General features: G+C 37.4%; 1 protein-coding gene across 1 annotated transcript; it reads right to left on the minus strand.

Moving 5' to 3' along the window:
• Positions 1–916: 916 nt before the first annotated feature.
• aqp3a (aquaporin 3a) lies at positions 917–18,129 on the minus strand. Its single transcript, XM_007258311.4, has 6 exons — positions 17,946–18,129; positions 7,191–7,317; positions 6,884–7,021; positions 5,979–6,088; positions 4,668–4,885; positions 917–3,585 (listed from the first exon to the last, which is right to left on the minus strand). Exons 1-6 carry the CDS (start codon positions 18,051–18,053, stop codon positions 3,417–3,419), a joined length of 870 nt encoding a protein of 289 aa, XP_007258373.2. The 5' UTR covers positions 18,054–18,129; the 3' UTR covers positions 917–3,416.
• Positions 18,130–22,380: the final 4,251 nt, after the last annotated feature.

The raw sequence follows: 22,380 nt of genomic DNA on the forward strand, positions 1-22,380 counted from the left end.
ACTCTCCAGAAAACTGTTTATTTGGGTGAGTAAAGTGCTTCCATTTATTTCCAATATTTTAGCTTGGTTAGCAGCAGCACTAGCTGTAGTTAGCAGTGCTTAGCACAAACAAACAACACCCAACAGCACTACACTGAGGAACCCTGAGTGTTACGGTAAGCGAGAGCGATATCAGCTAGCAGTTCGTCCCACGTAGCTTATTTTAACAGGGTAAACAAGCAGACTCCAGACCGATATACTCACCTCTGAATGGCAAAAGGACCAGTGCTGCGGTTAGCAGCTAATGCTAATACTGCTTCAGCATAGGTGCTGGAAAAACATCACTTTAACTCATTTATAATGCTGAATTTCAGCAGAGTGGATTTACTGCTCCTTATAACCTGACTGGTAAAATTCAGGTTGATTTTTGGCATTTCTGCTGCTGCTCCATCTCCATGCTATGCTGCTTTCACACTTAATGCGGTACGTGCTGTTTTAGTCTCTCCCGAACACAGTTCTGTTTATGGACGTGACTGTGCTTAGCCTTTAAAAAAAAAAAAAAAAAAAACTGAAAGCAGCTTTGCACTGCACAAATATACACACCTATACATGCCATGTCTGAAACACAGGACCTTCTTGCTGCATTTATTTTTGAGCTATGCCCCAAAAAAGCTCTGACAAATAAGTGGTTAACCACGTGCTCACATGGTTTGTTGTGATGCATTTTGTTGCACTTGCAATTTTCCTGGTGTGAAACCGAACCAAACTAAACCAAACCACAGAAGAAACGCTAAAAGTCTACAAACACCCTAAGGTATAAAAACAGTATAAAGACATCATCTGAAAACCATTAGGCACTAGAACATTTACATTTTGAAGATAAAGAAAATTAAAGAAAAAAAAGATAGCGAGCATAATGAATCAAGACACAAATGAATACTTTTTACTGCTTTTATTTTAAACATGATCAAAATAGCATAAAAAAACAACGAATGCAGAAACTGGAGAAACTCAAAAGCTATAATCTTTGGTATTCATCATTTAAACAATCTGTATATGGGTTATAAGTTTTAAACATGTAGAAAGCTAGAAATGTAAAAGACAGTTTAGTGAAATAGGCCATGCAAACATAAATGCTTGTTTATTGTTAAGAATCGTGGCCTTAGCTGCAACAACTGAAATTGGATTATTTGTCAATTCTTAATATAATAATGATAGCAAGTTAAACAATGTCAATTGATTACTGCACAAGCTAAAATCACTTAGAGCAAGAAAAACATCTGAAAAATGAAATATAATGACAAATATATGACTTACTTATAAGAGATGTTTTTTGTTTTTACACAAATTCCACTCACAATTTTCAAATAATGATACAAAACATGATTCAAAAACAAACACAAAAACAATACAAAAAAGTAAAAGGAAGATAAATGTTGAGAAAGCAAACAAGTGCTCCAAAATGTACGGCCCTCCCCAGAACTGCAGATAGTGTCCAAGCTAAATTAGCTCACATTTGATAAAGAAAGCAAAAACGCTATTTACAAAATCTATAATTCTGAGGTTTAACAACCAGAGAGAGAGAGCTTATAGTTCCATCCCTTCCATCCCTTCTGCATGCCAACAAATGTGATCGCTAGCATTCACATTAGATATTAGATATTAGCATTAATCATCACTATCAAGACATTGTGTTACCCAGAATGGACTAGCTAATGATGACTGCCTATACTTGTCTACACATCTAAGTATACGCTATAATATTTATATATATATATATATATATATATATATATATATATATATATATATATATATATATATATGTATATAAAAACAATACTTACAACAGTGAAATTATAGCAATCATATAGACTATATGTGTACATGTGGTTTACCAGCTGTAAGCATAAGTACAAAAGCAATTTCAGAATGTTTACAAAGTACAAAAAGATAAAAAAAAAAATACAAAATACATGATCCTGTAAATACACAATTCAGTATTCACCATAAGCTGTAATTTGACTTTCTGTTCCAATTATTTATTTCTTTACCAGAATTAATATAATTCGTGATGATGAAGAAAGATGGTTTTGTGTGGGTTTTTTTTTTTTCTAATCTTGAAGATGCATATTGAAAATGATGTTTACACAAACAAACAAACAAACAAACCAACCAATCAGACAAGACCGCGTTTACACCTGGTCACTTCATGGAACTAGTATCTGCATTGTATCCTGAGTAGATTATTTATTTACACTTGGTAGGTTAGTAAAATGTGTCTCTTGTTAATCAGACCGAATTTAGCAAATCTGCTCATTGTGTTTCAGTTGTATTGAGAGGAGTTTTAGTTTTACAGGGAAAAGTTTAGGTTGTCCATTTCGTCTCAGACCACCCCCTAAAGTGGTTTGAGTGATCAGATTTGTATCTAAATTAAAAGCAACAGTATATAAGTTTTCGATGAGAATGTGTAATTGCCCCCAGCACACAGAAAAGTACTTTTAAAGCATGCATTGTGGTGCAATATTCTTTCAAATCTTGTTGAACAATATCCAGATGATAACTATGTTTGTCATTTTGATATCTCGAATACTTCCATGTTTGCAGTAGCTTTTGAATCAGCACCATAAGCGTCCCTGTGGTTGCTTAGGTAACCAGCAAAATTAAATTATTAGAAAGACATAGCGTAGTGTGGTCAGAAAAACTCCTAAGAATCTCCTAAGACCTACTGAACCACTCTGTTTTTAGATTGAATATATTCGGCTTTGCAGGGATGGTTGCAAAAGCATGCTGATGCCATTTATTAGATTATTTTTTCTCATCCCCACAGTAATTACCACTTTCAACTAGAAAGAAAAAATCTTAAATACTGCAGCTTTAAATGTATCTTGGGTGATTTTAAACTTGTACATTTTGCACATATGGCTTGTTCTTTGAGATTCACATATCTAAAAAAAGACCAATCCTGATACTCGACATGCATGAAGTGTTCAGGTGTAAATGAGGTTCAAGTTGCCGTGACGTACGTGACGGCACCGCCATGAAATGTAACCAATTTGAAGAGCTGCAGCTTCGTGCTTCATTATTTTGTTTTGTTACTTTGTTTTGTTATTTTGTACCTGATCCATGAAGCTGCATTTGAAGTCAGTTTTGAACTCGTGACAGGGGTGTCCAGTCTTAACTGAAAATGCTCACTGTGGTAGGTTTGCTTCCCTCACTTCTAGTGGTTGATTATTCAGTTGGTTAATGCTTGATCATGTGTGGGAATCAAAACAGTCAACTCCGTTAGCCCTTTGCCAACAAGACTGGACAACTCTTGTCTTACGAGACGGTCATACTGTATATATAAGGCCTGTCTCATTAATTAGAACTTACTGAATCATGAGTAAAGTAGTGGTAGAATTGCACCGTGGTTTGATGAGTGTAGGTTAGGGAGGTTACGCTTCATTCATGTCATTCAGTTTGACATTGTCCTCTGTTGCCCTCTTTTTGTCTCGTACCTCACCCTCCACATGCCAGCCCACCATCAGCTGGTACACGATCACCCCAACAATGGTCCCCAGGAATGGGGCAAAGATGGGCACCAGGAACCAGTAATTGCCATTACTGTTGAAGAGAAAGAACATTTATTAGTGTAACATTTGTAAAACAAACAAATGTAAAATGTATGAGATCTTATAAATCTCATAAAATATGTACATAAATTATTAAAGTGCACCAAATGCATTTGATCATTTTTGTGCAAGATATTTCCAACATATTATGTGTATATTACGATTCATTAGAAGGTTATATCCACTAGTGGTGCTGTTTTTCAGTTGTGCTTAAGTTTAGGTCATGATTAAGGTCAGGGTTTTGATTATGTAAGAGGCATTGTTGATGAGAAGATCATCCACTGGCTGAAATATGAATGGAAGTTCACATAACTCTTAACCCTAGTGGCTGCTTAGAGATAAAATCCAGCCCTTAAACAAAAACAGCCAATCAGCTTGTTGGTTGTGCTGAGAGCAGAGGAAGAGAGGACAAATTTGTGGAAAATTGTGGATTTTTCATCTATAAAGCATTTGACAAATATACTGTAACTGATTTTCTTTCACTTTACATGTATACAAATTCTCTTAATTTGCTTTATGTGATGTACTGATGTTATCTGATTTTCAACGTGATAATTTGTATTACCCATATTAATAGTAAGAGGCTTACTATAATATAAGCCCTTATCAGGTTTTTTTTTTGCCTATTCAAATTTAAAAAGGTACAAGGTCAGCATGCTGGTGGGAATGCATCCCCTTGACGTGGAGATCTGTGCAAGCGAGGAAGCCATACAAAGCCATAAAATCCCGTTTTTGTGCATTATTGAGACAAAGTTTTTTTTTTTCAGTTATTTAAAATATGGTGTTGAAATTTGACAATGCAAAGATGCCTGTCAAGTGACTGACTTATAAAGACTTTGCTCATGGTTAGGGTTAGTACATATGAATCCCTCTTAAGACCAGTCTGCTTATTTGAGTATTTTGGAACATTTCCACAGAAGAACTTTCCACTTTTTGTTATTTCTTTTTTTTGGAAACATGATGCTCTTAGATGCTCTACATCTTAGACCAGAACCTTATTTTTTGCAAGTCTTTTAAAACGGACGGTTGATTGACCACAATAAAGAGAACAAAGGCTGACATAAAGTGACTCACGTGAAGACTCTGGAGCCCCAGCCTGCGATGGAAGTGAAGAGCCGAGGTCCCAGGTCCCTGGCTGGGTTGACAGCGTAGCCAGAGTTGAAGCCCATGGATAAACCAATGACAAGAACAGTGAATCCCACGGTAAACGCCTCAAGTCCTTGTGGGATTGGGTTGTTGAATGGGTCCACGATGGCCAGGATACAAACGATCAGGGCAGCTGTTCCAATCAGCTTTAAAAGAGTTGGCAGAGAAACATTCTCAAAAAAGCAAAATCTAGTCAATTCAGCTCAACTTAAGTCAGCTCAAACTAGAAGACCCCAATATCTGTACATTTTACAGTGAGGTTAAATCATTTTGATTGCAATGGAACACATTTTTGTCCAGAAGATTCATGTTGCAGAACAACTATATTTTTTAAACATGCAGTACATTTTAATCCTATAGTACCTGAAAGAGTTAATTTTATAATTTCTCCCTTAGCTAATCAAGCTTTCCCTAAGTAGGGTACAAGATAGTGGGATTTAATCTAAAGACACAGCGCTATGTGCCAGTGTGTCTGCCAAAACACAGCCAGACGAATTGGCAGGTTTGTACTCTGCAGTCAAAGGCGCTCTTTCCACACAAAACAATAGATGGTTGTAAACATTCCACTCGTTCCCACACAAGATCCAAGACATGCCTCTGCCAAGACAATACTATAAACCCTACAGCTCTCAAGCAGCTGGTGTACCTGAATTGTACACAATTTTACACATAAACTTAAAACAGGTAGGACCGCAAATAGGCCAAAAAAAGCCAAGGCTGTCCAGCAGATGTAATAAAACACCACATTACTTACAAGGACATTTTACATGTAAAGATTAGTGGTGCCAATTGATTAAAAAATGAATCTGATCAATCACAATCATGTGTAAACAGCATGAAGCAGCTGAGGCAGTGTTTGTCCATAGCAGCAGATCTGGCTAATATATCAGATTAAACTGCACATAATCAGCAGTTCAGATCAATAAAAAAGAAGTACATTTAAAAAACGTGTTTGAATCGAGACCAGACCACAGTCTACCATAAAAAACCTGCTCCAGAAAAAGAATCTGCGCATTGGGTGGGAAGTTGGGGTCATATTTAGTGACGTAATTAATTGCATTAAAAATACAACTCTAGTTAAAATGAATTACATACAGTATCAAAATGATCCATTCATGATAGCAACGTAAACGTAAGTCTCAATTATAAGGCATGCATTTCATAGATCAATTTCTTTTTTTTTTCTTTCATTATTCACTATTTGACAAAAGAAGAGACTACATTCTTGCAGTTACTAACCTGGTCAAAAAATCCATTGACAGTACTCAGGTGTTCGCCAGGGTAGGTAGCAAAGATCCCAATTGGTAATTCATTATTCGGTGTTTCTGCTACTTTTCTCTGCAGAGCATCTGAGGGAAAAATATAAAAAAATTTAAAATATTAGTTTATGTGTTTACAACCTGAATTTACATATTTATAGCTTATTTGCAATTTGTCAGTAATATTGATATCATCTGTTGCATTTAACATTACTCTAGACTGCTTATATACATCTTATATCTCCAATTTTGCATTTTAGGGGTAGGGCGTCCCGATTCTTGCTAGACTGGAGGGGTAAGGGGAAGGGCTACATTACCCTTCAAATAGAGGGCTATAACAATCAGTGGCAAGATTGCGGCACAAGCGACCAAAGAAACCCACAAATTTGAGTATTTTCCTTGTTAAAAATTACCATTGTTTGTAGTTAGCTAACTAGCTAACTTTTCCATTCCACCTTAAATGGTGCAACAGACAGCAGAGGCTGCAGCATTTAAGGTGGAATGGAAAATAAATAAAAAATATATAAGCTAACAAAAGCTAATTTTAGCTCCCTATCAAAAACAGGAATTAAGGAATGGACAATAACAAGTAACTGCTGCAACACCTGCTCCCTTTCTGAAGACTTAGGATACAATGCTCTAAAGTTAACTAGTTAACCAGCAGCAGCTAGGTTGCTGAACTTGTGTGCGACACTGCTATAGCCACTGCTTTCAATGTTCCAAATTCTAGGAGGAGAAGTATTTCTCCCCTTTATCCACTTTAAACTCTGTTTCAAGAGGAAGGGTTACACTCAAAAACAAGGGATAGGAATAGGAAGAGGAATACAGAAGAGAAATGGGATTGGACCTAAGTCTTCGTTAGTCTTTGTGTTTCGTGATGCTTACCGAAGTACAAGCCAAAGATGACCCCAGCACCCAAAAAGGCACCAAGTGTCTGGAAGAGGAAGTACACTGGGAATTTCCTCCATTTTTCCCTTCCCAGGAGGCAGAGAGCAAAGGTAACCGCTGGGTTTAGATGACCGCCTGTGAGCAGGGCAGATTGTCAGTTATCATCGTGCGCAATAAAGAATTGCACAAACACTTCAACTCCTTCTTGAGCAGGTTTCTAAGAACACATATGAGCTAAAAAGTATTGCTCCTTTCTTCACGGAGCTCACGGCTTAGGCTGCAATTTTAGCAGGGTTTCAGGTACCTGAGACCTGGCCGCACACGAGGATTCCGAGGGTGGCCGCAAAGCCGAACGCTAAGTTCACAGCGAGGAAGATGCCGTGAGTTCCACCGCTGAGCGTGAACTGGGCCACTGAACCACAGCCAAACATCTGAGAACAGAAACAAGACAATAAAACAACATGAGCTTTATTGCGAGGGACATAGTCCAGATTTGGAAAGGCTATATTTGTCTGCTCGTATACGATGTGGCCTCAGGAGTGGGCAGCATCTTTGCACGGCAACGTCTGGACCCACAGTAATACTGGCCTGTCCTGTCTCACAATTGGATAATGCTAGGTCCGCACAAGTAACCTACTCATAATTGAAGAAAAAGAAGAACGGAAGAGAAAGGCAGCAGGGTGTGGGTCCACACTGCTGATACCATCAACCCCTTTGAGAGTAGTGCTTTCTGCTACTATCATAGCTAAGTTAGTTGCAATTCTTGAATGAAAATATGCAGCCAACAGGGGAAATCAAAGCATTTGCATAATCATAACTGTTTACCCTGCTAACAAAGAACATTAGAAAAACATTTAGCAATGTTTTGTAAAGGTTCCAGCAAGGTTAGCCTGTAACTTTACGGAAATAATGCTCTAGGAATGTTCTGAAAACAAAACGTTTGACATAATAATATAAAGAAATGTTTAAAGCAGCATGCCCAAAACCAAATATTAAAACTTTAACACAAGTGATGTTGCAGCGACCTTACCAAAATGTTTAAAAACATTCAATAAAAAGTTCTAAACATCCAGAAAACTTGACACATTAATGGTAACATTTGAAAAACATTCTACTAACCAAAAACTTAGCAAGGTAGAAGCAGTTTTATGTAATAGACACTGCAAAGAATGAACGCAAGATAAAACATCTATCAAAGTCAAATCAGCATGAATGATACACCAGCTTACAGAGGACGTTCTATGAATGTTCAACAATGTTTTGAAAAGGTTCCAGGAAGATTAGCCTATAAAGTTACAGAAATAATGTTCCAGGAACGTTTTGAAAACATGTGACATTATAATTATTGCATTATTGCAACATTTCTCACATTCATTTCCAAGCGAAGTGAATACTAACATTTTGGAAACATTAAAAGTTCCACATTTCCAAATCTTTGAACACCCAGAGAACGTGATAGATTGAATGTTCTAAGAGCATAAACTGTAATGTTTAGAAAAAATTGACAAACCAAAGTATTTTTTTTTAAACTCAGTTTACTCATTCTTGTGCATATAAACTCCTCCTACCTCTAGCAATACCCCCAACACAAGGAGAGGAAGGTCCAGCACATGCCTCCTCCGATACACGTTACGTTATATATGATGTATCACCACCTCTTTGGGACACCAGAGCACCAGAACATCTGTGCTCACCAACATTACACTAGGAGCGATGAAAGGAGAAAGCACCATCTACCTGCCTTGAGAGAGCAATTTTTAATAATTTATAATTTATAATAATTTTGCTCTCTCAGACTCTGGCTGCTGATGGCAAGCAGCATGATCCAACAAAGATTTGAACTGGTGATTCTCGGACCTTCTTAGTCCACTTGACCACTTAAAACCCCTTGGAAGATACATTTTAAAAACCATAAGAAGATCCCAAGATAATCAGTTTGTATAACAGAAAACTTGTAAACTTGTATAAAAGAAAACTTGTAAACTGGTATAAAAAGGAAACTGCACACACTATTGACTGACTTCTTATTTTACCTGTCACCATTCAACCTTTTTAGTGAGCCACCTGTTTATTAATGCCAATGGGCTTAGAGGCGCCCCAGCTGCTCTGATGCATCAATCAGCCAACAGATGCCCATGCCAGAGCATGACCAATTGTGCTCTCTCTCTCTCTCTTTGACTCCGGCTGCTGATGGCGAAGCAGCATAACCTGGCATTTGGACCAATTTTCATTCATACTGAGTTTGCTGAGCCATTTCCATGTTACCTGAGAGGAGTTGTGAGGTGTTATCTGTGAGGTGTGAGTGAGGCTAAACACGGACAATAGTGCTCATGGTAAAGCAATGTGAATGATCAGTGTTGAGTGAGGCCTGATGGCAGGAGCCAGATGGATAGAACATTCGATTTATGAAGTTGTGGGAATGTATCATTCATCTATATATGTATTGTATCACATGTGCACCAATAAATCATAATATGTCATAATCAACTGATTGCCAACTATTAGGGTTAAGAAAAAAATTACTTCAGAGTTTCAGATGAAGTGAAGATTAGGTTTAGGTGTGAATTTAATAGAACCTAATTACAGTTACAATAGCTCAAAATAGTGTTCCAAAGCCTAGGCTGCAGTCAAAATAGGACAGGCCCTCAGTAGGACTGTGCTATGAAGACTCCTTATCAGTAGCCTAATTGTTACGCATATGGAAAGGTTTAACAAGGCTTTTGTCCCGAGGCTCTAAGCCTTATTTTCAGCCACATTCACTCAAATTATTTTTCTTTTTTTCCTCTTCACATTGAATGTATGCCGTGAAGTGTTTGGAAGGATACATCAGCTGCGTCCACCAATTTGCTTTAAATGTTGGCTTGCATTTCTCGGCCCTATACAGAGGGCCCTTCACTTTGGAACAGCCTTCTATGATGTAGTGGCTGAAAAATGCAGCCCACCAAGAACCCTCCACCACATTTTCTACAATCAACTTCACTTGAAACCCTTGAAGCACTTAAAGTCACCTGTCTCCTGCTAAACTGAGAGGCTATTTACAATTCTGGCAAACAATCTAAAGTTGTTTTCAAGCTTCCAAAAACTCCTGAGGTGGTGTGCCAGCTTTCTCTGTTGGTGTGTTTGAGATCTAAAGCAATACGGGAATAAGGTTGGTACATGGACTCGGTCTGTCTTGAGCCAAGTTTGAGCCCAAGAACAGAATGTTCCCTTTTAAAAAGCAGGTATGGAGTGATTGATCATATGGCGTGGACTGAGCATTCCATCTTTTCAACGTTTCTCTGGATCAAATTTATTTCGCTTCTCAACTCTGCTGAAACACATGTGGCCACCAGCAGAGAAGATACAGTACATATCAGCCACGTTCCACAACAGGAACTGTTGAGCAGCACTGTGTACATTATAGGCTGAACAAATGAGGAAGGAATTTACCACCTGTGACTAAAACTGGCGAACAGGAAGGAGTGGTTCAGGTGGAGGTTGAGAGCTCAGTTGTGAGCTGTGTGTTTTTTTGAACATGCACTCTACATGTTTAGTATTAAGTAGGACTTTGTATTGTATTGGCAAGAACCTGATAACACGATAGATATCACAATACAAGGCTTATGATTCAATAGATATACAGTATATTGGGAAATGTTAGGAAAACAATATTATTTAGAATATTATTTACTATTTACTGAAGTAAATTATTATTCACTTTTTTTTTTGAAGGCCAATTACCCTGCCTACTTATCAGGACTCCCCCTATCAGTAATAAAAGCCCCCAACACTAGGAAGGTGCAAACAGAGGCCTATGAGGAGAGTGAGCCATCTACTTGTACCCACCCAGAAAGAGCATGGACAAATTGATTGTGCTCTCTCTCTCTCTCTCTGACTCCTGCTGCTGATGTCGAGCAGCATGATCCGATATTTGAACTTGCAAATATCTGGTCATACTGCTGAACCCTTCATTTCTGTGCTTATGTTTCCTTGTTACATCAGAGGATGGCTTGGGAACGCTCACACTTGTATAAGTTGTGAGGTGTTATCTTGTGAGTGAGGTTGAATCAAAGTTGCAGCGCTTTAGTCTACTCGACCACTTGGAGACCATTTGGAGCCCTAAGACACCAATCTTCACATTTATTATTATACAACTATTTTTTTTAGAAATCGATTCTCTGTTTGGGAGAATTTATACAGTTTTGCAAAACTTAATATCATGATACTTTGATATATTTTATATGGTTATTACACCATTGGTATTAGCTCACAGCCACACAGGCACTGTTGTTGTTTTGGAAATCTGAACTGAACTGTTTCAGTCGTGTGTATTCAGTGTCACGTCAGAAAGCTTCGTTGTTAAATGATGGATTTAAGTAGTTCGCCTTTCAGTTCCAGACAAATCCTTTAATCGTTTGGGGCTGGGTTTCCCAAAGCATCTTAGCTCCAATATTGTTCTTAACTGGTCGAGCATCATGCTAAATGCCTCTAATTTGCTCTCTCTCTCTCTCTCTCTCTCTCTCTCTCTCTCTCTGTTCAGCAGTTTAAATGTTCTGAACACTAAGATGCTCTTGGGAAACTGGGCCTAGATGATTAGATGCACTTTTTGAGGAATGTTCCAGGAGCCAAGCCCTTTAATTATGCGTATTAGTGACTGCATGGTGCTAAGAACAAAGTTAAGCAGACAAGCTTTTTTCCATTTCATTTATTTTGTCTGTATAATTCTGAACAGTTCATACTTTCAGTAGCTGAAATGAGATTTTGTTTTGATAAGCCACCGGTTTCTGGAAACACTCTGGTAGCCAATCATGGGTGACATCCTAATTATCAAATTAAGTAAAAATTATGTGGGCACCAACATGCTGGCCCTCACAAACACAGCAGAGACTGTTCACTGATCTTAATCTTCTTCTACTATTACTACTACTACTACTGCAGTTCTGTTAACTGTAGGCAGTCAACACATACTGGAGTCTTTCTACAGAAATTGCTTTAGTTTAGAAACTAAACTGGTTTCTTATCTGTTCCAGAATTAACTTACAGTACACATGTGGTGTGCAGTGCACAGCTGGTTCTTCCTGTCTTGCTAATCATATTTTCGTGCTCATCTGTTTTAATTCCTATTTCTTCAGGCTCATCTAGTTCTTTCTCAAGAATCAGTGTACACTTTGAGGACCTTCCAACGGTGCATGATGTTCAGCTGATACACCAGAACAGAACACAGCAACCAGGGCCCCACCAGGGTGCGGTGCAAAGATTTATGACACTTCTAACAATACGCTTACTATGACTCGCTTTAGTACGATGGTTTTCATTATGGTTATGCAGATATTTACAAGAGCCGCATGATCAATTACTGCTCAGTTTATGATTTCCCCGGGTTTTTAATTTTTTCCCCTCAGAATTCCTGTGGGCTTAAATTCTGCGAACCAAATTGCGCAGTTCTGCAAATGTAATTAGTCTCATGCAAGCTGGGAGCACTTATTATTATTTTTTATTATTTACTGAGAAACAGTGAAACTGAAGCAATAGTGAAATTTATATATTGTCGCTGTCTAATAAAGAAGAAGTAACTCCAAAACAGCAGCGTTACAGGAGAGAGAGAGAGATAAACCTTCTAAACTTTCAATGGAAGTCAATGTTAAAAGAGTTTATTTCAGATAATTTTAGAGAATTTCTACTGGTCTATTCATCAAGAAAGTTTGACACAGTGTTTATGTGACAGTTTATGTGTTCAAATTATGTAGTAAACTAAAAAACAGCAAAAAAGAAGATACTCATTTTTCATTGGACAGCAACCTTAAGCACATTTTGAATTGATAATTGTTTATTTAATGAAACAATCACTGAAACAATACTTTAATCACTAGATTAGGTATACTTTTTGAATTAATATAATTAATATAATAATTCTATTCACACTCCTTTGTTATTGGGAATGCACCAAATATAGTGATAAGGCTTTTTAGATTTCTCTGGTGTACATAAATTGTCAATAGACATAATATTGAACTAATAAACAGTCGTTTATGATAATAAAGATATAGAGTTTAAAGAGTTTGGGGCTCCACTGTACTAAATACATTAAGTATTAAATGTAACCGAAATCCGAAAAATGTCAAACTTTTCATTGGTCACTTTTTACAGTTCAATATAAAATTATTTAATTCCAAATCATTCTGGAGCATTTCTATTGGTCAACTTGTCATGAACTTTGGGCACAATGGAAATAAAAAGAGTGATGGAAAACTGCCTGATTCAAATGATAGTCAAAAAATAAAAAAGGTTAAAAAATGTACATTTACATTTTTTGCACATCAGCAAATTGAGGCCTAAAGAGTTATTTTGGATCTAATTAATGGCTAATTCTTTCCAGAAAAATCCCTGTAAATGTCTTATATGACTGTAAAAATATGTGTTAGGTTTAAACAAATCTTCTCGCATTCATGTATGTTCTCCTAGAACCACATTAACCCAATGACCAAGCCAAGAACCATTCAGAACCATTCATTTTTAGGATCCTAAAAAAGGCAATCACCATAAATGTTGACATATTTACAATTCTGTATGTCAAAAGCTTCTATATTTAGCTGTGTAAATTTAGCTGGTTAACAAGTCACAAGACTTAGTTTTGTGAGCTCGTGAAAGGAACCCATCCATCACCAGTATTCCAAGGAGAAACCTTCAGGAATGTTGTGTCAGAGACGCCTCCGGCCTCTGAGTGTCCCGGACGCAGATTAAGCTCTGTCCTGTGTTTGAAAGCACTGTCACTGCAGAGTCATGATTAACTGTGCGCTTTATTCCAGGCCTATGCTTAACCTATGTTCAGAAAATCACCACTTATTGTGTAAGTGGCACTCCCTGTGAGTACACACACACACACACACACACACATGTTGAGGGCTTGGTGTGTGTGTGTGCAAGTCTATTTTCTTGCAGGCTTTCCTTTGATTGATTACGGCTCATTTTTGTACAGTGTAAAAGGACTGAGATTGAGATTGCATGAGCTATAAATGTACATGGTTTGGGTTACGATGCAAGGGCAGCACCAGCTAAGCATTTTTCTTAGTAAAATGTTATCTGAACGTTACAGTAAACATTCTTAGAATGTTTAATCTGTCCAAGTTTTCTGGATGTTCTTAGAGCATTTTTAATTAACCTTTTTATATGTTCTGGTAACGTCGCTTCAATGTCACTTGTGTACGTTTTCATGTTTAGTTTTGGAAATGCTACTTTTAATGTTTTTATAATGTTATTATTTGTCAAGCTGGAAACGTTATGTGAGAAACCATTTTACATCACATGTTTTCAGAACATTTCTAGAACATTCCTTCTGTAACATTACAGGCTAACCTTCCTGGAACCTTCCTGGAAATGATGGTGAACATTCTCAAAACGTTTTCTGTTAGCTGGGAGGTTTCGTGATTTAGTAAAATGTCATTATATTTTTCTAATTCAAAGCAAATCCTGCAGCTTGCAGAGTATCTGCGGGTACGGATTCATTTACTTTTAGTCAAATTAATATCCATTTAAATCAAATTTAGGCCACTTTCTCAATAAAAAAAATCTTAAAACAATTTTTTGCATAAACATTACTTGAACTGTTTGTACACTGAAAAAAAAAGGATGTGGTGCAAAATTATCTTTGAGGTTATCTAACCCTCATGCCTACAGTAGTGCCTCTGCTAGCTAAAAGCCAGCAAAAAAAGCCAGACTGAAATTGCACCCCTTTAAGCCTTAAATAATGCTGAATAGTTCAACTGCTTAGTCTGTTATTAACCTTTTAGTCCTTGTTTGTAAACACACACATTGTCACTCCTATAATCACACTGCTTTTTAACTTAACATCAGTCTCATAGGCCCCAAAATTGGACCCCTTTGGGTTGTTGTTGTAGGGGTTTAAAGCAGTTTTAACTTATTGACATATCAAACTTGGAAATGCATGACCAAAATTTTATTTTTAAGACCATTGTGAGATTCATTTAAAGGTGAAATGGACTTGGGGTGCAATAAAACATGATACCGATTACAAACTTTTGTCAAACAGCTCACCTCCATTTATTCCCAGTATTCTAAAATACAGCATTTTTAATCGATGCTCCCAACAAGCTTACAATGCTGGTGATAGGGGCATAGTGTTGTCCATGCAAATAAATCACTATTTTTACACCTTTAACAAGCTCAAAGCAGCTCCAAGCTATTGGCAGAATTCTGGAGGCCCTGACATCTAATCCTGGGGTGGTCCTGATGAGGGCCAGTTTCATCATTAAGTTTTTGATGGTCTTTGCACCTGCACTTGAGAATTCTTAAAATGTTTTAAAATGATTTGTTTATTTAAGTAGTTTCTTGCAATAATATGAATTAGAACATTACTCAAATAAGGCTATCACTGTATTAAATTTTAAATTAATGAAAAAAACATTGCATTTACTGTATGTCACTATACAGTAAGTATTTATCAGTTATTAAACAAGATCATGACAATCATTATAAGGTATTGTTATGCATGCTACTGTATATAATGCATTATGAACTGCATTTATAGTAGCCTAATGTAAACACTGTTGTTCTTAATCTGCACTCTGTAAGTTTGCATCCACTGCTGGGATCATGAACTCTGAAGTGCACAAAGACGGTTTTGGATTCAGAGCTGCAGACAGCCTGCAGAGAAACCACTCCAACCATAATGATGACCTGATAAACACTGGCCGCCTTTTAAAAGAGCACTCTGCCAAAAGTAAATGACAGTCTGTCAAAGGAACGGTCCGTCTGCTGAACGTTACTTAACTTGACGTGTCGCTTCCCAACACAACGAATAAAAAATGACTTTTAAATACTTTCTGTATGTATATTTATATGTTAAGCATGGCACAAATGTCCAAATATCTTTTGAGCATAGTGTGGACACAATACTGCATAAGCAATAGGAAGTCCACCAATAGGGAACTTCTTTTTCCATTTTTTTCTCATATATATATATATATAATCATGTCATTTTCCTCAGAGAGCCACGAGAGAATGAAATAGAGTTTGGCGCGTGCCGGTAATAAAATTGCTCCACTAAACGATCTGATCTGTGTTTCCGTCTTATCTGCAGCTTTTCAGGCGAAACAGTGAGTGAGTGTAACAGCAGCAGTGAGTGTAAGCATGGGTGTTTTCTGTTTGTTTTTTAAGGGTCGATGCCAAAAGCCTGTTTTTATTCTTCTCAATGAGCTGGACCAGATTCTATCACCGCTTCACTGCAGGGACTGCGGTAAACTGCACTCTGTAAGGTCCATTTATTTAAGTCATAATTCTGGTAATAGTGATAAACGCTCTGGATTTAAACAGGTAAGCCATAGATCAGGTGGACCAGATCTAGATCAGGTGTCCACTGGGGTCTGTTTAACTTAGAACCTTTTTTCTTGACTCATATTTGTAATACACTTTTCAGTTTTACAAGACTAAGTTATTGAAAACCTGCAAAGCTTGTTTCAAAGCTTGTTTCAAGCTTGAAACAAGAACAAATTCAATTGTTTTGACTTATAGTATGGTAAACAAGTCAATGTTTTATAAACATTGCATGTAATATCAACTTAAAAATAAATGGGTCCAATAAGATATTGGCTTAACCATTCACCACTCCACAAGATCTTCTAATAATGCAGTTTTCTTTAGGACGTCAGATGGATGTCAGTTGGATGTTTTACACTTTTTTACTGATTAAAGAAAAAAACTGTACTAACCTCATTAGTGTAAACAAATTAGTTTAAACCCCACCTACTCTCACATTATTAAATTCTAATACAAAAATATATGAAATATAGAGGTTTCTTGTGATTTTGTTAATTTGGATCACTATATTTCTATTTTTTTATTTATTTTAAGTGCCTCCATGAATGAAGGAACATGTAATTCTTAATTAAGAAAGGAGAAGAGAAAGAAGGAATAAATTATAAAGTATCACTTTATTTAGAGGCATCATACATCATAGATGCCTCATACATGCTCACATAACTTTCAACTGACATTCAACTAACCTTAAACTGAATATCTATTAAATGTGACTGAACTCTCAACCCAAACCTTAAATCAATGTTAAAATCCTAACATTTTTCAAACACTAAACCTAACATTAACCTAAGACTTAAATCTAACCCTGAACCTAACTAAACTGATCTAGAGGTTAAGGTTAGGGTACAGGTTTGGGGTTAGGGTTACATTCTATAAAGAATTATTTACCCTCAACTTCAAGTATTCAGTTACATTTAATAGACGTTAAGTTAAACGTTAGTTGAGCATTTACAGTAATGGACCATCTAATTAAAGTGTTACTAAAATGATCTGTATGGCTCAATTCGTTATTTTTTTTACTTTCTTTTTTGATCTTTTTAAAATTGCTTGTGTTTAATAAACCTTTTTGTGCCGATAATCGATTCAAATTAAAGCAGCATTCTTTAAGATTTTTTCTTCCTAAATTTTAAAGTAGTAGTAGTGTTCCTGAGTGGGAAGAGGGGAAAATATTTTTAAAAATGTCATCAATGTACTTTTGCTACCATTCCTGCAAAGCCATATGTACCTTAATTTTAAATTGCATTTTAAAAGGATGTCTGGTAGGTCCTGGAACCTTTCTCTGTCTTTAAAAGATTTTGCTGGTTATCTGACCAGCTGTGACACTGCTAATGGTGCTGATACAAGAGCTACTGCGAACAGGGAGATATCAGACCAGCAAACTCAGTTTTCTTCTGCTCATTTATGCTATGTTAAGCCTTTATGCTGAAACAATACATATGTACTGTCACTTTAAATTAACAAGTAAAGCACCAAAATGAGCTTAGAAATGTCTCTTTGGGCAAGACATTTAAGACTGTCCACATAATGAGAAGACTCTATACCAATCAGTTTTCTATTTTTTCATCAAACCATGCATCTGAAAAAAAAGAAGTACTACTTCAGAAACTATAATGTTGTGTGTATAAGTATTCTCTTTTAGAATATAGGAACTCCCTAATTCAGCAATTCATAATAATGTACCCAGACTACAAAACTAACACATAAAAAAAAGTTTAGACCCAACCAGAACAGGTGGACAGACACTCACCACCAGGATGAGGGTGCCCAAGCACTCAGCAAGTCCTTGCCGCACCAGCAGGTTGCGAATCTGCAACGACTGGGACAACTTGTCCAAGAAAATCTTCTGCTTGCCCATCTTGCAGCTGAGCTGAAGCTCCTCTCCTGTCTGCTACTGAGTGCTGCTCTATACGTTCCTCACAGAAGTGTGCCTAGGGATGCTCTAACATCCTCTATATACACACACACACACACACTGGTAGACCAACCCCCCAGCTTGCTCTCATAGGCCGGCCTCCACACACACATACACACACCCACACCTTCCACCACATGGCCCTGCCCATCCACTCATCCAACGGTTGTATGCTTTCTGTTTCAAGTGCAGACAAGCAATAATTCCCCCACCCTGACTCACCTTAGTTCCTGTGCTGGAACTCTGAGGGAGGGGGTCATTCCTTCCACAAAAAAAAGTTCTAAGAAAAGCTTCAAAGGGTAGGTATAAAAACGTCTGCACACTTTAGTGAGGGAGAGCATGATGACATATGCAGGAGGATTCCAGGTGGTTGGTACAGTGGCTAGTGGGAGTGGACATCCATCTAGGAAGAATAAAAAGAAATCCATAGACCATGTGATAAGGTAGGCTACTCCTACCCATCACCAGTGCATCAGACATTTTTATGTTACATATACAAAGACTCTTAAACACTTCCTATACTTATCTGTGTCCCTTAGGGAGTGGCTGTGCATGGGCCACCCAGCTTTGTAGCCTTGAGTGGGCTTGGGGAAATCTCTGGTACAGGGGGGTTTCAGGTGACCTGTAAAAAAAAAGGAAGAAAACAAATGTTAATATATTGTATTCTCTTGTGTTTATATACTTACCTTTTCTGTGCTAGGAGTGTAATGTTTAAATAACAGGTTATTTAATTAGTTAATTGTATTATATGTTGCTTTTTGTTCTGGTCAGGTTTACCCAGGGGTATATCTCTTTGGTTTAGTCTGGGGAGGCTAAAGGGGTATATAAGGGGGTAAATGGGACATTTGGGGGTTGGCTCAGGGGACGTGAGAGCAGTGTTGTGCGTGAACGAGTTTAAAAGAACGTGTTCATTGAACACGCTCATTTTTTCGTGAACGTTGAACTGAGAGAGAGAGATACAGAGAGAGAGAGAGAGAGAGAGATACAGAGAGATACAGAGAGAGAGAGACCAATGACGGGAGTGAGAGAAAGCGCTGCAATTTAAAAAAAAAATGGAAGTGATGCACAGAGACAGACACCGATTCTCCTTATGAACATTTTCATCACCTGGTAAGAAACCCACAATTGCAGTGTCATGAGCAAATGTCTACAATGAGCAGTTTCAAAGAACGTATAGTGATTTCTAGCTTGCAGTGTGAAAAAAAGTATTTATTTGAATATCTCACGAAAAAAGTAAAATGAACTTAACTTTGAACTAGTTCAGAATTAAAATGGTGAACTTTGAACCTGAACTGTTTACTTTGAGCATGTATAAACTGAACTTGAACTAGTTCAGAAAAGCTGTGAACTGGCACAACACTGCGTGAGAGGCTGGATGAATTTCTACTCTGATCTGTTTACCAAGCTGATGAGCTCGAGGGACTCTGCTATGGACTGCGTATGTTTTACTGTTCTCACTAGCTAGTGGTAGCTCTAGCCACTTTTTTCCAGTCAACCCTGAGCAAAAAAAGTGTAAATATGCCAGTGTACTGTTTATTATTTTTGCAAAGAAAATAAAACTAAACCTATTGAGATCTCACGTCTGTTGCGGAACTCCATCATTCCCACTACAGCCTGCTGTTCAAGCGAGGTTCCTCCAAACCACAAGACTCACACTACCACAGTCCATGTGTCCACCTTCTTCTGCCATGCCCATTTTCGAGTATTTGTTCTCCAGTGAGTGAGTTGAATTGAATTTTTGCTAATTTTATTTTCAGAGTCAATGCATTTTATACAAATATAGACAGAAAGATAAATCAGCTAAGTTCAAACTTGAGAACCGATAAGATCATATGCGGGAGTTAAGTATTACAGTATCTCTGTGCAAGGCTCACGGTAGGGGCTCCTTGGTAACAGAAAGCTGCAGTTAGGAAACTTGTTCAACTTCTAGATGGAACTAGAGTGCCTGAATACAGACAGTCAGTTCCAGCTCTGTCTGGCTTAAACTCATGAAGCTGTAGAATGTATAAGACTAAAGCACCATGTGGAGGAAAGAGAATAAAAGGCTTTTAACATCATTAACCAGATACCCCTCTTGAGAGTGCATCTTTCAGCACAAACCATGAGTATCTTTTACAACAGCGACAAAATAGTGTTAGTGTTAACCAGTGCCACTATCCACATCAACAACAAATAGTGAAGAGCACAATTAAAAAACACCGGAAGTATGGTAGTCAGAAAGATAAAGCAAACACATTCCTAATAACAGAGTTTTTGCGAAAGACAAGCAGCCCCTTTTCGCTGTTTTCCCACTCTGAGCTCCACAGTGTGGTTCTGCTACCTCACAGGAATTCACAGATATCTCAGCTGGTGCTTGGAGTACAGCCGGACTGGTTGGAGCTGGCAGAAAGGCTACAGTAACTCAGATAACAACTCTGTACAATAGTGTTGAGTAGAAGCCAAGACCAGAAAGCTGAGGCTGCAGTGGGCACAAGTTCAACAAAAAACACAGATTGTTCAGACGCCACAGAGGCGCACATATGGTTGGGTCAGAATTTGGCATTAGATGAATGAATCCATGGACTCAACTTCAAGTCCATACTTGTGGAAAAGGTGTAGTAGTGTGGGTAAGGTTTCAGAAGAACAATTTGGCCAGTCATCGCTTGAATGCCACAGCCTATTCTGAGAACGGTTGCTGACCTTGAGCATCCATTAATGGCCACATATACCATCCATATGTGTGTGACCCACATTTATGACCCACATATATGACCCAGGTGTGTGATCCAGCGACGTCAACAGGGAAAAGAACCTCAATGGCATTTTTCAACATTTTGTGGAATCCATACCATGGGTAACTGAAGTTGTTTTGAGGGCAAAAGCAGACACTGTCTAATGTTAGTATAGAAGTAACACTGTAAGCCTGGATAAGTTGAACTTACTTAAAAAATTTAAGGAAACCGGATGCCTTAAAAATGTTAAGTAATGGGTAATGAAAATTGAAGTTGGCATAACTTAGAACTTTAAGTTATTACAACTAAAGGGGAAGTTGATTTAACTTTTTTATTTTTGTTATATTGTAAGACTAGATAAGTTGAGTTTACTTAACCTTATTAAGACAGCCTGTTTGCTCAATTTTTTTAAGTAATGGGGAATAAAACTTGAGTTAGCATAACTTAAAACAAGTTATTGATTAATTATTTCTAAGGCAGCCCAGGAGGAATCACTACACACTGATGGTGAGTGTTAGTCAGAAACTGTTGGACACACCCAGTATGCAAATAGATTGTGACAGAAGCCAATGGAAAAGAAGCTGCTAATGGCAAGAGACTAAACTCAGCTACTATAAGTTGGTTCAACTCTAAGATCTCAGTTTGAATGTTTATATGTCCACAAAAGTTCAACTAACTCAAAATAGTTGAGTATTGTTTAGAAATATACAATTTTATGTAAAACAGACTTAAATCATTTAAGTTTAAACAAAGTATGGGTTTACAGTGTACTATTAAACTGTTTAGCAATGTTCTTCGATTTAAAAATAATAAAAATATATATATTTTGCATAGTGAACTTTTGTTTAGTATCTTATTGCAATAATTTTATTGCACATAAAATTACTTCACTAAACTTAAGTGCAACATTGCAAATGATACAATTTTAACATGGATTTCAGAATATAAGTAATGGTATCCGTTCCTCTTTGCTTTAATGCCAGTGTCCACTTAAACTGGTCTGGACTCCACAGGTTTGTCTAAAAGCCTTTGGTGTGTTAATCAATTCCACATGAGAATCACATAAACACAGTCTTCAGTGGAAAACAAGACAAGACTACTATAAATCAGACCATGTTGTACAAAGACTTTATTGTACGTTGGCAATTTCATTAAACTGAATAATGTCCTGGAAACAAAACAGAAGCCTGACTATTTCTTCTTTTATTTTTTTTCTCTTCAATGCAACAACTTCCTATTTGCGAGTCGGGATCATGCCATCAGCATGAGATAATGATGAAATTATATGGGAGGAGAGAAGAAGAGAACATTAAGAACTTGGTGTGGAATTCAGGCAGCTACTGCTTTGAGGTAGAAGGCCATATCCCCCTCAGATCATTAGAGCTAGAACCAAGAGGTATGCCCAAGCTAAAAGGTGGAGATGGGATGGTGGTGGGTAGCAGAAAGTTTGTTATGGGACACGTAAGTAGAGATGGAACCATATTCAGCTTATTTTCCATGGCGATAAGATGATGCCATCTTTGATGCACCAGTTCACCAGTGAATCTGATTATATAGAT

Source organism: Astyanax mexicanus, chromosome 22, assembly GCF_023375975.1.
Source record: "Astyanax mexicanus isolate ESR-SI-001 chromosome 22, AstMex3_surface, whole genome shotgun sequence".
Classification (NCBI taxonomy): domain Eukaryota; kingdom Metazoa; phylum Chordata; class Actinopteri; order Characiformes; family Acestrorhamphidae; genus Astyanax; species Astyanax mexicanus.